Source organism: Hippocampus zosterae, chromosome 13, assembly GCF_025434085.1.
Source record: "Hippocampus zosterae strain Florida chromosome 13, ASM2543408v3, whole genome shotgun sequence".
Classification (NCBI taxonomy): domain Eukaryota; kingdom Metazoa; phylum Chordata; class Actinopteri; order Syngnathiformes; family Syngnathidae; genus Hippocampus; species Hippocampus zosterae.
Window position 1 is genome coordinate 13416743 of NC_067463.1, and position 15755 is coordinate 13432497.

Consider the following 15755-nt stretch of genomic DNA (forward strand, 5'->3'; position numbering starts at 1 on the left):
TTGCATTTCGGTGAGAAATAAAATTGATGTTGCATTGCAGAGTGCCCTTAATATTGCTTGGGTAGCTTAACAAAATGGTAAGCAAGGGTTCACACTTTGGTTCATCTTTGAGCTGGTTAATGTTGTTGTTTTTTGTCGTCAATGGTTCTCCCAGGAAATAATTGGATCGCAATATTTGCAGCAAGTCCATTGTATAAGTTCTCTCTGGCTTGTCTTTTGTCTCTATAGGGTTCTGATCTGCACCCACTCCAACAGTGCAGCTGACCTTTACATTAAGGACTACCTTCATCCTTATGTTGAAGCAGGCAATCCACATGCCAGACCTCTCAGGTACGTATATGCACACTAAAGGCATGATGGCTGAAGTCCAATTCAATATTCATTTGGCTTTGCACATGCTATTTATTTCTTATCCATGTACTTTGAATACTTGCATCTTAAAATAAGATGATTTTATTTATCCCTAAAAAAACGCTAGATTCATTTATGCCAATGCCATCAGATTTAAATACATTCAACTCATTCACCACCATTGACGAGTAGACTTGGGTAGCTACTTCACTATAAATGTCAAACTTGGAAACTTTACTGGTGCACCCACCATCTGGAGATGACATCAATGCCCATTTTTTTCTTTTTATATGAGATCAGTAGAGTTTGTGACTCCACTGGGAGAATATGCAACATTTTGTGCAAACTACTTTTCTTTTCTATTTTTAATTACAAAAGAATAGAAAAAGGCAGATTCACCTTTTTTTTCCTGGTGGTACAAAGGCAGGCTATAGACTCTTGCTATCTCCGATTCCTGTTGCAACCAAAGGCAGGACATTATGATAATCTCTGACTTTGGGATCTCTGAGTAAAAAAGGTTGATGAAATGGGGTTGAAAAGAAAGGCAAGAAAGGTGGCTGGGAATTCTGATCACAAGACCTCTTAACCTAAAGACTTGATATTAAAATAAATAAACGGAGATCCTCAAGTAACCAAATGTTGCTTTGATACATTTATTCTTATTTTCTCCCTTTCCAGGGTATACTTTCGGAACCGCTGGGTGAAGACTGTCCACCCAGTAGTCCAGCAGTACTGTCTCATCGCCAACACACAGGTCACTTTTAAAATGCCCACAAAGGATGACATCCTCAGGCATCGTGTGGTTGTGGTCACCCTCAGCACTTCCCAGTACCTCTGTCAACTTGACTTGGAGCCCGGTGAGACACATTTCATCTCGTGTATATCAGTCAAATCCAATTCCAAGAAAGGCCCGTCACAAACATATACCGTGGCGGAATAAAGCTCACTTAAAGCGTACATTGGGGACCACCACGTTTTATGTTGCAATTGTTACTACATACTCCAAAATTGGCAGCTGTTAATTATGAAGTTGTGAATCTGCGGGGTTTTTTTTTTTTTTTTTGGATGGAGGGGTAACATTTATTTTTGCCGTGGTCATGCTGAAGACCTGTCTCATAACACTCTTGCTTAAGTGCTATCTTGGTGCCAAGGAAGTATTTTGAAGTAGAATAACTTTGCTGCTATCTTGTGAAGTCTATAAGAAATTAAAAACATTAAAAATAAATAAATACTCACATATTTATTTGCAACAGGGTTCGGCCCCAAATATTCATGATGAAACCCTCAACTTGTTCATTTTGATATCAGGAAAATGCTAATGTAAGAAAACGAGAACTCGTATTCCACAATAGTCATCAATTAAACATTAAAATAATCTACAACAGCGGCCCGGTAGTTCAGTGGTTAGCACGTCGACTTCACAGTGCAGAGGTACCGGGTTCGATTCCAGCTCCGGCCTCCCTGTGTGGAGTTTGCATGTTCTCCCCGGGCCTGCGTGGGTTTTCTCCGGGTGCTCCGGTTTCCTCCCACATTCCAAAAACATGCGTGGCAGGCTGATTGAACACTCTAAATTGTCCCTAGGTGTGAGTGTGAGAGCGAATGGTTGTTCATTTCTGTGTGCCCTGCGATTGGCTGGCAACCGATTCAGGGTGTCCCCCGCCTACTGCCCGAAGACAGCTGGGATAGGCTCCAGCACCCCCCGCGACCCTAGTGAGGATCAAGCGTTTCGGAAGATGAATGAATGAATGAATAATCTACAACAGAACCTCATATGCTGCTTTACATTCACTTCCCACCTGTCTCTGTGTAAACGATTATGTACAACAAATGACTTTTTTTTTTTTTTTACTGTCCTGATTCTCTTTCCAAAAGTGTCTGAAACCGTGTGTCTTTATGCTACACAGAGACGAATAACCATATGCGTTCACACTCACACCTAGGGATAATTTAGTGTTCAATCAGCCTGCCATGCATGTTTTGGGCATGTGGGAGGAAACTCATTTATGTCACCTAAAAAGACAAGGTAACCGAACCACTTTGTCAGAGCAGGCAAATGACTATGATGTTAGTGGAGAGGGCGCTTTGTTGCATGGGAATGCCATCTGCCAGTTTTAATATATTTTACATCATTAGCCTACTCTCCACATTCCATCTCTTGGGCTCTCCTAGTGTTTAATAGTGATGTAAACAGTCAGGAACTGAGGCAATGGCTGCTAAGACATCTAGCAAGTTGCTTTCACAAATTGTCACAGCTATGCGTGGATACCCCAGAAAGATGTTTAGACTGTTTTATGTTACTAAAAATGTTAATTTATGGCCTCTTATGTGGGAGTTTAGCATTTGGATAAAGTATCCATTGCTGATTGTTCAGATAATTAAATAAAAACTTAAATTTTGATCATTTATCCATAGAATTAAGGCTCTTAAAATATGGACTAACAAAATTTAAGTGTGTTAGTTTTAAAATGGTTGGATTTCATCTATCACATATACTGCACTAAAATGAAAGAGACTTGAAAGCATGTATGGGCTTGCATTTGTAAAGTGAAGGACTAGTCGTGTATAATTTAATATTGTAGTTATCTTTCCCAAAGTGCTGATCATTGTGGCCTTTCCTTCTCATCCTGGTTCCTGATGCCCAATCCAGTCTCCCATCATTCTCCCGCTGACAAAAATAAAATCAGCTACAGATCTAACCTCTATTTTGAGACAGGATCTTTAAGGAATCAATTGTTATTAAAATTAAATTAAAAAATAGTGGATGAAATGAAAATCATCTTTGTTGTGTTTGATAGTGATGTAAACATATATACTATATATAAAATCAGACCTAAATTTGAAACTGTGTTAGCTTTATACCGTAATTTGTTGTAAGTGTTTGATAGTGATGTAAACATATATACTATATATAAAATCAGACCTAAATTTTAAACCGTGTTAGCGTTATACCGTAATTATTTAAATTTGGTGAAAACCTCAGTTTAAAGAAATTCTGTAGTTTTTTTTTAAAGTTTAACAAGGCTGCTGCACCAGTTTTCTGTTTTTTCCTGTTGCTTTTAACTGCTGACAAATGTGAAAGCTTAAGAAAATTTATACCACGTCATATTGGACACGAGGCAGTCATCATGCACGTCCAAATTTTGAATGCACAGTCTTCCCTCGCTACTTTGTGGTACAGTTGATGCGGATTCAACCTGTCGTGAAATTTCAAAACAGTATTCTGCGATAAGATGGAAGAACATTCGATTTTTCAGAATAGATTTGTACTCTATTGTATTTCGTATCTGTTTTAATAGTCATTATTTATCAAATATGCTGTTTGTCCATTCAATTCAGGCCTGTTCACGCATATCTTGTTGGATGAAGCTGCCCAGGCCATGGAGTGTGAGACGATCATGCCTTTTGCCTTAGCGAGCAGTACCACCCGCATCGTCTTGGCTGGAGACCATATGCAGGTCAGTCCCAAAATACAGTGTCTGCAGCAGGATATTGGTTTTGTATTTAAGATATCCTTTATTCGTCCCACACTGGGGAAATTTGTATTCCATCTGAGTTTTGTTTACATGCTGAGATGTCATCGCACTGCCTTAGTTAAATTAAAATCCCTTTGTGGGCGAACGACACAGCTTGCTGCAGGTATTAGACCTGAGATTTGTTTGAAATCCGAAGATAACAGCCCCGATTAAGCTATCCCAGCAGCACAGCACAGCTACTATGAACTAACGTGGCAGTTGAACTTCACAAGTCCACATGTTCATGTATATAAAACCTTATTTCATCATCTCCTGCTTTCTATGCACCGCAGAGGATTACCAGCAGCATGCATGAAAGTTTAGCAAAATTCCACAGTTATTCATTTGAATTACACACTCTCTTTGAGACCACTTGTTTCCGATCGTCACTAATCTGATGTAATTTTTCAGTGTAACTTGTATCTACATGCTATACAGTTGTGCTCGTAGGTTTACACACCATGTCTTCCTTATCCTTTAAGGCAGACATGAGTGATCAGGCAAGAAATGTATTTTAAGATTTAAATTTCATTAGGTGACATTTCAGAATAGTAGAGTAATTACACCAAAAAGGTTCCAAAAGAAAATATTACATTGGTCCGCGTTTCATTGGCATTCATGGTTTTCCCAAAACTGACAATGATTTCAGAAACTCATGAGCGTCACTGTAAACGAGTGAAACAATCTGTCTCTCCAAGGTAACTTTGCATAGATAATTAAAGTGACTTGTCCTCTCTAATTGTCTTTCCTTTTCAATTTACAGCTCAGTCCATTTGTGTACAGCGAGTTTGCCCGCGAGCGAAACCTACATGTGTCCTTGTTGGACCGACTGTATGAGCACTACCCTTCAGAATTCCCATGCCGCATCCTTCTGTGCGAGAACTACCGCTCCCATGAAGCTATCATAAAGTAGGTGTGAGCCCTTGATGCACTGGCGTTGTGGTGGAGAGATGAAAGGCTAAATGGAGGAGTTGGAGAAAAGCAGGCCGACATCGGTGTTAAGAGTGCTTCGTTTCATGATTAGGGCAATGCTCACTGAGTTGTCGTATTTCAGATGCTGTCAAAACGCTACAGTTTGACCTGTGAAACATCAAATAAAAAAGAACACAAAGTTGCAAGTTGACATATTCAGTTCTAAGGCAAGGTCTTTTGTTTTTGGTATACCCATATGTGTGCAAATTTCAAAATTATGAACTTGTGGTTGGCTGAAAACCAGGGAAACTAATAAAAAATGTATTTCAACTGACTTAAGTTTGTTATTCTTTTTGTCTTATTCCTTCCTATTGTGTTCATACTACAGCTACACGTCAGAGTTGTTTTATGATGGCAAGTTGATGGCAAGTGGAAAGCAGCCCTGCCACAAAGACTTCTATCCTCTAACCTTCTTCACTGCACGAGGAGAAGATGTCCAGGAGAAGAACAGCACTGCCTACTACAACAATGCTGAGGTATTGAAGAATATATTTGCTATAATTTCTGGACTACAAAATGCAACCTGATTAAAAGTCACGACAGCTACATTTTGCCATAAAAACATATTTGTCCACACATTGGCCACCTCGTATTAATAGCCACAGGTCTATGTTTTAGGGCAGCCAAAAATGCTTATTTAGTCACATTTTAGACACTCCAATTCAGGATACATTTAGTCGACGAAACCTCAAAAAAAGGTCTTCGTCAGTTTTAGTTAAAAATAGACATGCGAGGTTTCCACCCAATAGCAAAAACTTTCTGATCTACTAAGGATTGTGCATTACACACAGATAAAGTGGTAACAGTGCAATCAATGTTCAATACTCCAAAATAAGGCAAGAACCAAAACATTTTTGGGGTAGTTGTTGTGGCTTTATTTCTGTGCAATGAGCATACAAACAAACGCATGCCCAAAATATAAGCAATGGATGAGGAACACTTAAAGTATGAAACATACATGGCACTTAAAGCAAAATAAATGCAACGTTTGAACAGCAGAATGGAGGGGAGTCGTCGTGTAGTTATGGTGTAAAGTTTATTTCATCCTTAGAGCTGACAGTGTGGATGATTTTACACTCAGATTCCATCACTGCACCTCAGAATAACTTGAGAAATTATCAATAACAAAGAGAAATAATTCACACATTTTATCCCATCACCCAACAAAATAGAGGAAAAAAAATCCCTACTTGATATAATCCCTACATCTGCCTTAATCCACTTTTAATATTTGATTTTACATACAACAAGCTAATGAACTGACATTACCCATGACGTTCACTTAACCTAAATAACTTCAAACGATAAAAGAGCGGCTGCCACGGAGTACCACAAATTTCGCACCAGCTTTCCGTAGATGCCGAATATTTCCAACTGTTGTCACAGGATCATAAAGCCGCTTGGAGATGGTCTTCAAGCCTTAACATTCAGCATGCTTGTCCGGAATTGTCTTTTTAATCTCCTGACAGAACTCTCTCCTTTGCTTTGGCTACATTTTTGTCCAGGCCTGTTTCATGAGTTTCGTTTTTAAACTAATTTTGTTAAGCCACAATTTAAGAGCAATGTCAGATTTTCATTGCATTTTTATTATTATAATTGTCTAATTCTGTTTATTTCTATGACCAGTGTTTTTGTGTTTTTTTTTCCCCATGAACAGAGGGTTACCAACTATTTTGTCGGTATTGTTATGGTTGAAACGCTTTGACCTTTCAGAGCCTTTGCAAAAGATGCACTTTTCATCATGCTAGTTAAATATTTCATGAGTTGATGATCATTTCAATACTCTTTTGATGTTGAACATTCCCCTCCAACCGCCTGAGCCTTCATTTCATTATTGTTGTGACAAAAGTTTGGGCAGATTCTTTGTTGGGAGCAATCCTTAATTTAACTGTGTGGAGTTTTGACAAAATGGTCTGGACCAGTACCCTATTTAAAAAAGGGGTTTTGCAAAGTATTTTATATTTTTGTTTGTTTTTTAAATGTTTTGTTTTACAGGTTTTTGAGATTGTGGAGCGTGTTGAGGAGTTACGCAAGAAGTGGCCAGTCGCTTGGGGAAAGCTGGATGAGGGCAGCATTGGAGTGGTGTCGCCATATTCCGACCAGGTTTTTCGCATTCGGGCCGAACTCCGAAAGAAGAGAATGCATGAAGTCAGCGTGGAAAGAGTGCTCAATGTCCAAGGTGAGAAAAAAAACTTTACCGGGTCACGATCGTTTTGTTTGTAAGACCTTTATATGTACCGAACTGGTGTACTGATGACCGCTACTATTAAGTGCTCAGACCTTGATCAAATTTAGCATTGAAGTGAGTTTCAATTTTTTGAAGGCCTCCTGGAAATTATCCACAAAAAGTGGTAAAAGGGCTGTCTGTAAAAGTTCAACGCCTCTGGCACCCTGCTCTACTGGAAGCAAGCTAGAGTTCACGTTCTCTGTGAATTCTTGTCAATTAAATAACCAGGAACATATCCTGTTTTTTAAGAAATGATGACATATGTCTACATGGATTTAATTTTTTTTTTTTTTTTTTACAGTTTTCAGACTGTAATGTACATGAACACTTTCAACATGTCAAAAACAGACTAACTACAAGGGCAGCGTTGAGCACTTTTTAGTGAGACGCTTAGTCATACATTTTACTCTAAAGTGCATTTTTACTCATATTTTATTCATGGTCGTTTTAGGGCGGAATTCCTTTACCCCCAAAATGACAACTTTTCAGGAAATAAGTCTTTTAAAATGCCATCTTGTTTACTCCGCTTTGTTCATGTTTGATGGGTGCCAGCCGTCCTCATTACGAGCTTCGTTCACGCGCAGCTGTCGTATCTCGTTGCATATTCACATCAATGGAACATTACCCCAAAATTATGTTAAATCGCTAATTTAGTCTTCTTAAAAAGGTCATTAACCCCCTCATTAATTGCACATAAAAGACACAGAGACGCGTACACTGAAACGGCACTTTGATTGATGCCAGAATTTGAATTTGAACAAGCACGTTTTTTTTTGTTTTTATGATCTATTAGCAACCTCCAGAGCCATTTACAATGAAAACTCATTTATTGCGGTGGTTACCATGTAAAAATAACGAACCCAAGATAGACGAAAACCGTGAAGTATTAAGCTTCATTTTTTTTTTATACAAGTATTATACACTAAAATACTATACTGCAGAATGAAAAAATAAAAATATACGCTTTTTATTCAAATAATTATGATCGTTTTTAGAAATACTGTAAAATAATAATTTTAATAGTCAATACGAGATTGGACACATTGTGACTCGTATATTTCCCAGTTCCTATGACTTGGCCTCTTCGACCTGAATGCTGTGATGCAGGTTTTTTTTCCTGAGAAAAAATATAGTTATGAGTAATTGTTGGGGTATACTGTATCTTTTTTTTAATGATAGATTTCAGTAGGGTTGAATGAGGTTTGTGATATCGTTTTGGGGGGAAATTCATATTTGAACTATTTAAATGCATATGGTATTAATTTTTAGAGACAATTGTAATTATTTCTTAAGAAGTTAGGAGTTTTTTTGTGTATGTGTGTTTTGTTTTAAATAGAATGTCAGTTTTGAATGAGCACTCTCAGGCACTCAACAAAGACATGTTTCTAGGTAAACAGTTCCGGGTGCTGTTCCTAAGCACAGTGCGGACGAGGCATACCTGCAAGCGAAAACAAACGGCCATCAAGAGGAAAGAGCAGCTTGTGGAGGACTCCACTGAGGATCTGGACTATGGATTTTTGTCCAACTACAAGCTGCTCAACACAGCCATCACCAGAGCTCAGTCGCTGGTTGCGGTTGTGGGAGACCCAATAGCACTGTGCTCTGTTGGACGGTGCAGGTACGATAGGCTGTCTTTCATACCACTGGAGGATTTGTGAAAGTGGAGTGAATCTATTTTCTTATTATTTAATTTGAAAAATTCCAACCAATTTTGAGCAGATTTTTAGCTTGTATAGTTGACCAATCCATACAGTATCCGTATATTTTGAGTGCCTAAAATCTCATCTGTCTTGCATTTCCACTGCCGAGTGTAGAGGTGGCATAGCAATAACTGTCAGCTACCGTACTTAAATGATGTGACATAAAACCTAACATGGCGTAATCCACCATCAAACAATTAAATGACACTAGTGAGGAAATCCTGCATTGTATTTTCTTTGTTGACATGTGGCTGTTCGTTACAAGAAGATAAAATATCAGAGCATTTGATAAGGGACACACAAAAACAAAACTAAAGAACCAAAAAAATTACTGCACCAAGCCGAATCCCAAGGAATGCAGACACAGGCAGTCGTGATACTCTAAATAGGAGTTTCTGAAGAAGATGCTTACTTAAATGCTGTCTCCTCTCTGTTCATTTTTAGAAAATTCTGGGAGCATTTTGTTTCCATCTGCCATGAAAATTCAAGCCTCCATGGCATCACTTTTGAGCAAATAAAATCCCAACTTGAGGCCCTGGAGCTAAAGAAGACCTATGTTCTCAACCCTTTGGCTCCAGAGTTTATCCCGCGTGCACTCAGGCCCCTGCAAGGGCACCCGCCTTCACAGGTGCTACATGCCCACCATCATCCTCATCCTCAGCATGTGCAGGCGACATCCACAAAGCAGGCACAGCAGCAACAGCAGCAATCGCCACCTAAGGTAATACGGGTTTTTTGTTTTGTTTTTTCATGTAGTTTGGAGTAAAGCCAATAAAACCAACATACAATAACATTTGCGTAATCATCCATCTGACTTTCATATCCAATTATCTTGCCATCGCCTTTAATTCACAGACAAGATCGGGACGTACAAAAATAAATACGTGAAAGATTCTTCATTTGTTTTGCAGCACATTGTGGGAATGTTTTTCGGGTTGATGCCCTCTTTTAAGCAGGCCCGTATGGATGGATGATGGAAATAAATTGTGGCTAAATTGCTTTCTTGTTTCATGTAACATGTTCCCAAACCCTGACAAGAAATGACTTTTATGGTCATTAATTTTAGAAACTGCAGTGTTTCTATTTTATTTTTATTTTTTTATGTGCCTACATCTGTCCCCGCTGTCTGCCTCGAGGTAAAGGTTAACAAAATCACCACTGCTGCCAACCTGCTGCCATCACCTACTGGGCCTAATGAGCTGCGGCATCAGCTGGCTTTAGCTTAAGCTATGAAACATTTGATCCTGTGAGGTCTCCAGTAAATGTTATTTCAGCATATGCATCATGTTGCTTGTTTAAAAGGTCATCCCATTATTTTAGTATTCATGGGTGACATATTGTTGTAACAGTCATTCTAGCTTTTTGTGCAATATTTTTAGGCTAAGCTTTCTAATCTGTTTGGCATGGAGGTTCATTGCTGCAAGGCAGGTTTATTAGCACACAGTATTTAGACATGTGGTCGGTCCATAGTCACGTAGTTATATAACTGAGTCCAACTTAGATTTGAAATTGAGTACTGCATGACTGAATAATATTCGGATTAATTTAGTTGCTCTACTATTACACACTTTGATTGACGCCTCCCCATTGATAATGAAATGGGCATGCAATAGCAAGTGTGGCGTGTTACAGCAGGACCACTCTAAAAATCCATGGTTTTCCTTTGGAGCGGCAACACATGGCCACACATTTGACTTGTATGTGATTTTCGAATGATTCTTTCTTGCAGAGCAAACATGCCAACCACACAGAGCACCTTCCACCTGAAGGATATGGTGAGTGTTTTGAGTGTTCTGCTCATTTTCTTAAGTATTCTGCGGAAGTGTGACCCCCCCCCCCCAAACCTCTTTAAATAAATAAAGTATCGGTACATGGTACTGGTTGCCAAGTCAATGACATAATTGCCATCATGGTTTGTTGTGAATGCTTGAGGTAAAATGATGACGTCTCACCATCATTGTCACGTCTTCAGGTCGCATTAAAAAGTAATGTGTCAATCAACTCATAACAAGAAAAGATTTTGAGACAATCCCACCTAACCAGTTACCAACCATGGTGCCGCCGGATCCCGGTGACCTGTAAATGTCAACTACAGGGTTCTCACATTTTGCGTGAAATTTTTGAAAACGTAATTTATAGCAAGGTGTATGTATGTGCGTGTCGTTTTTTTTTCTTCAAGAAACGGTACAGATAAATGTATAGACCAATGCGAAAACAATGACAAAATGGACAAGAGACAGAATTTTTTTTTGTTTTTTATTTTCTATTTTATGGTGGCAGTTTTTTTCTCTACTTGCTCTTCTACTCCTGCTTTTAACCATCACTGTCTCCATGAATTCCTTGTGCCATGCGCAAATTGAAGGATGTGACAGACTTAATCCTTTTTGGGCGGTTATTTAAAAGCCTATTTCATCAACGTGCCAAAAATAAACAAATGCAGTGTAACCGAAAACTTCAATAACCACCGAGTACACAAACAAATCGAATGAATTGCTTTTACTTAACAACCACCCGTTAAAGGGAAACATTCTGAAGTGGGCTCAGTAACACACATGCAGTTAAATCTTTTTAAATGATTTAATCCCAGGGTAAACAGTATTTTCAATTCCTCTCATTGCAGTCCAGCCCAACCCAGCCGTTCTAATGGGAAACCCAATCCAGGCATTTACACCGCCTGTGGGTGCCGCCCCAGCTGGCTTGGGCAAGTCACCAAGTCCTGTTCAAAGGATAGACCCTCACACAGGTGCTAGCATCCTTTACGTTCCAGCAGTATATGGCGGAAACATGGTCATGCCCATGCCACTTCCCGTAAGTGTTCTGCCTCGATAAAAACATGAGTTCATATTCACAAATATGTGCAAGCCAATTTGGTATAAAGAGCAAAAAAGCTCGTCTTGGATCATCATGTTGAGATCAGAAAGGAATTATGTTATTGTTTGTATTTTTCTTCTTAAGTTGCCATGGCCAAGTTATCAGAATCGCTTTGCTGTTGACCCACGCATCATGAGCCACCAGGCAGCCATGGCCTACAACTTCAACCTTTTGCAGGCCCAGAATCGAGGCTCCCCTATTCCCTGCAGTGGAGTGGTACATCCATCTCCCCTAGGAGTGGGCCAACCAAGCCCCGACACAGATCTACAGTCAGATGCCATCAGAAATGGCATGCTTTGATTTTCCTTTTATAACAAAATTTCACAGAGATAAGATATGCTAATAACACCATCGTTGTTGACCACTTTTTAGGAAAACTTGAAGGATGTCCGAAGTCGGAGCAGACAACCGAGAGAAAAAACACAGAAATTAAGGATAAACAGGTACACTGTACAAAAACATATTCCAAACAAATCCTGTCTTGTTTTGCAATCTCTCACCTTGTTTTCAACTAAACACACACACACACACACACACCACAAAATCCTGAAATATCATTGACTTTTTTTCGTTATCTAGATGTTTTTATTTTAACTATTTGGTATATTCAGTCCCCCAAAAAATCTAAAGATTATGGCTTTGCATATATTTACCTACATTGATGGGTTGGTTAATTGTGGTTAAAAAAATAAGATGTCCAAGTGGCACTTGGAAGAAAGTGTTTGGACACCCTTGGTTTGGTTGAAAAAGCGAATCACTTATTTTTACGTTAAATTGACTGAACTTGTGTCCAAATTTTAATTCGATAAACATGTTATTGTTTTCACTTTACTATGAATATCTCGCATGGATATTTTTAACCGGTATTAGTAGCAAACCTATGAGTTTATGTGATTAGTTTTCTTTGCCTGGAGAGCTTTATTTTGAATACCTACCTCATAGTTGTCAAACGCAGGTCCTGGAGGGCCGCTGCCCTGCATGTTTTCCAAGTCTCCCTGTTGCAACACACCTGATTCAAATGATCAGATCATCAGCAAGCTCTGCGCAAGTCTGACATTGAACCTGTTCATTTGAATCAGGTGTCAGGCCCTCCAGGACCTGAGTTTGACACCTATGACCTACCTTGTAAAATAGCTTTCATTTACTACTTATTATTGAGTTTTATGCTCTATGTTTAACACAATGCCCCAACCGTATTGTAATTGTGCCTGTAATTTTGTGAGGTTTTTTTTGTTTGTTTGTTTGCTTGTTTCCCCCCCACCCCAAGTCCAAAAGAGAGAAAATTTCAATTTTAACAATACATGTTGCTGTGGATAGTGACTGACTGACTGTATGACAGCAACATCAGATTCAATGTTTTGACACACAAACATATATAATTCAAATGTTAATTAACTTGTCTTCCCCCATGTTTTTCAATGCATAATTTTTTTCCAGGGTGATTTTGACACCGGGCGAAGTCTGGAATCACAGACCGATGTGCTAGCCGGTTTTCCAAATGCACTGCTTCACCGGAAAGACCCCTCGGCTGCTCAGAGAGCACTCAATTATCATCTGGCACCACCTAATCCCGCCTTCCCCACGCATCCCGTCGGTGGAAGAGCCCTCCCTCAACAATGTCCAGTCTCAAGGCTGCCTTATCGGGTAAACCAGCCTCAGCACCCAGCAATGGTTCAACAGAGTCAGATCAGCCCTGCTTTCCCTAGTGGAGGTCCCGGTGCATCCTTTTTTGGTGGCAGTATTGCCCCACATAGGGCTGCCCAGTCTCCCACTTTAGATGTGCCAGAATCTGGAAGTGTAGAAGAGATGGGGAGCTCCATTAGGACTCCTGTGCCCCACCTGGGAGGTCACCACCCTAATTTATCACAGCACAACAATAGAGTCAGCAGCTTTGGGGAGGAAGGACAAGAGGCAGTGCACGCAGATGGTCTTGGTGAGTTGTCTTGAATGGATGTGAATGTGCAAAATCACAAAGGCAGTCATTTTAGAGCAGTGTCTTGGCTTTTTAGATCTTCGGCGCCCCTTGGCTCTGGAGGTCCTGAACCAGCAGCAGCAGGCTGCCAGGCTCAGCCAGTGGAATGAAGCAGCAGGCCCTTTCCTCCCAGGGGGTGTCGCCTTCCCTTTGCCCCAGCAAATCCCCCACCTTGCTCAGCCAGGCATGGCTCGCTTCTCACATCAGTTGCACCGTGCAGCTAACTGGGGCCTTGGTGCCAACATGGAGGATGAAGCTGGTTCGGCTGCTTCCACTGGTCCTCCTTTCAACAGGTTAGACCAACCACTCCTATCAAACAAAGAACTGTGTTTTAAAATAATGTAATAATGTTGTGGTTTAATTTCTACAGTAATTTGACAAATGTTATTGGTGTTGATTGCGTCAAGATCTGGTGTATCATCGCATTTTTCACTCGTCAGGTACACAGGCCTGCTGAGAGAGATCCCCCAACAGGAGCCACCTGAAACCAGGGAAGCAAGTGAAATTCAACCTCCTCCTCAATCTCGCCTTCTCCAGTATCGCCAGTCCCGTGCCTCAGCCGAGCCTTCATCTTCTTTAGCTGCCACTACAAATCATGCCGGTCAATTTCCATCTGGGCCTTTCCCCCATGAAAGCGGACGTGATCAGCTGAACAACAATGTTCTGAACACGGCAGCTCTGCAGCAGCATCCTGTTGGAAATCCCCTTTACAATAGCAGTTGCTACGCACAGCAGACACCAGCCCACCCTACCAGTCCCCCCGCATCCCAGGTCAAATACCTTTTACAGGAGGCGCAGTGGTCCCATGGTGGAGGTGCATCTGTCAGCCCGCCCCAGCAGAGCCACTTATTGGGTAACCAGGCCCATGGTCTTCCATACGGAGTGCCCGTCATGGCCCCACCCAGCAGGCAGGAGCAAGTCCATTTGATGCAGCTTCACCATCAGCAGCATCAACAGCAGCAGCAGCAGCAGCAACAGCAACAACAACAACAACAACATCATCATCACCATCATCAACAACAACAACAGCAGCAGCAGCAATCTCAGCAAAGTCAAAGTCAAGACCAGGAGTCCTACCACTCATTGTCACCCAGAACATCTGCAACCACTGCCCTGCACAGTGTAGATGAGGTAGATATCAAACATGTATTTGGATTGCTCTGTGCTGTCTTCATCAATCAGAATTGCAAATTTCTATGGTGTATTGGATGCAAAAAGTTTGACCTTTGTGTACAGATATGACCCCAACTAACAACCTGAGCTATTAAAAAGTTTCTTTTCTCTTTTTTTTACCATGTTGAAATGGGTCCCTATATGGGGAGAGATCAAACATACTGTAAAATAAGTGTCACTTCACTTACCCTTCTTCTTGGAATTCATAATTAAGTGTAGAATTGTTTTCTGACGTCTGAAATTTGTATACAATTTTAAGAATTGGCCATAGCACTTTTATTTTTTTCCTAAATACTCTTCGCTTTGCAGGCTATTTTATCACCTCTTGCACCTCCTCTCTGTTATGGTTGATATTACCAAATGCCTGTGTGTTTTTTGGATGAGGCTAAAACACTCTCATTGGAATGAAGGTATAATTGTACGAGCGTTGCTTTAGATGTCTTTCTCACCTTTCTCATTTTCTCTCATGTATCCAGTATGAACCCAGAGGTCCTGGTCGGCCCCTTTATCAGCGCCGTATTTCCTCAAGCTACCCCGATCAACCTTCTCTTGCCAATAGCCACAATGCCATGTCCCAGCAGTCCCAGTCCTGTGCAGCTGACAGGACTCAGGACCACCCCCATCCACACATGCAGCAGCACCCACACCCCCCCTACGGCTACCCTTCACATGAGCTCTGGCCAAGCAATGGTGGTGGTCCAGGTCCGTTCCAGAACATTCCATGTAATGGAGGTGGGCCCCTTGGTCATCATCGGGAACTTCTAGGTAGGCAAAGTTAAAATTATTTCAGAAGAGGTATTGTCATGTCTGAGTACACTAGTAAAACCTCCAATGTGCATCGTTGGCCACAGTCACTTTCTTTTGATTGCAATGGTTGTCAGAATTATGCTTAGAATGTATATTGCTTCTTTTTTAAGGGATAAAAAATGTATTTCGTTACTCTGTTGAAAGCAAATAATTAAGTGAAACAGGGATAA

General features: G+C 40.5%; 1 protein-coding gene across 3 annotated transcripts in view; it reads left to right on the forward strand.

Annotated features, from left to right (window-relative positions):
- Nucleotides 1-15755, forward strand: part of helz (helicase with zinc finger) — a 35370-nt gene that overhangs the window by 16307 nt on the left and 3308 nt on the right. For all 3 annotated transcript variants that reach the window (XM_052083484.1, XM_052083485.1, XM_052083486.1), the window contains exons 17-32: nt 229-330; nt 1030-1208; nt 3688-3806; nt 4627-4772; nt 5164-5311; nt 6831-7014; nt 8452-8680; nt 9207-9483; nt 10492-10537; nt 11383-11570; nt 11718-11922; nt 12006-12076; nt 13071-13566; nt 13643-13898; nt 14046-14736; nt 15255-15543. In XM_052083484.1, coding sequence (XP_051939444.1) covers nt 229-330; nt 1030-1208; nt 3688-3806; nt 4627-4772; nt 5164-5311; nt 6831-7014; nt 8452-8680; nt 9207-9483; nt 10492-10537; nt 11383-11570; nt 11718-11922; nt 12006-12076; nt 13071-13566; nt 13643-13898; nt 14046-14736; nt 15255-15543 — 3626 coding nt within the window. The remainder of the gene's footprint in view (nt 1-228; nt 331-1029; nt 1209-3687; nt 3807-4626; nt 4773-5163; nt 5312-6830; nt 7015-8451; nt 8681-9206; nt 9484-10491; nt 10538-11382; nt 11571-11717; nt 11923-12005; nt 12077-13070; nt 13567-13642; nt 13899-14045; nt 14737-15254; nt 15544-15755) is intronic.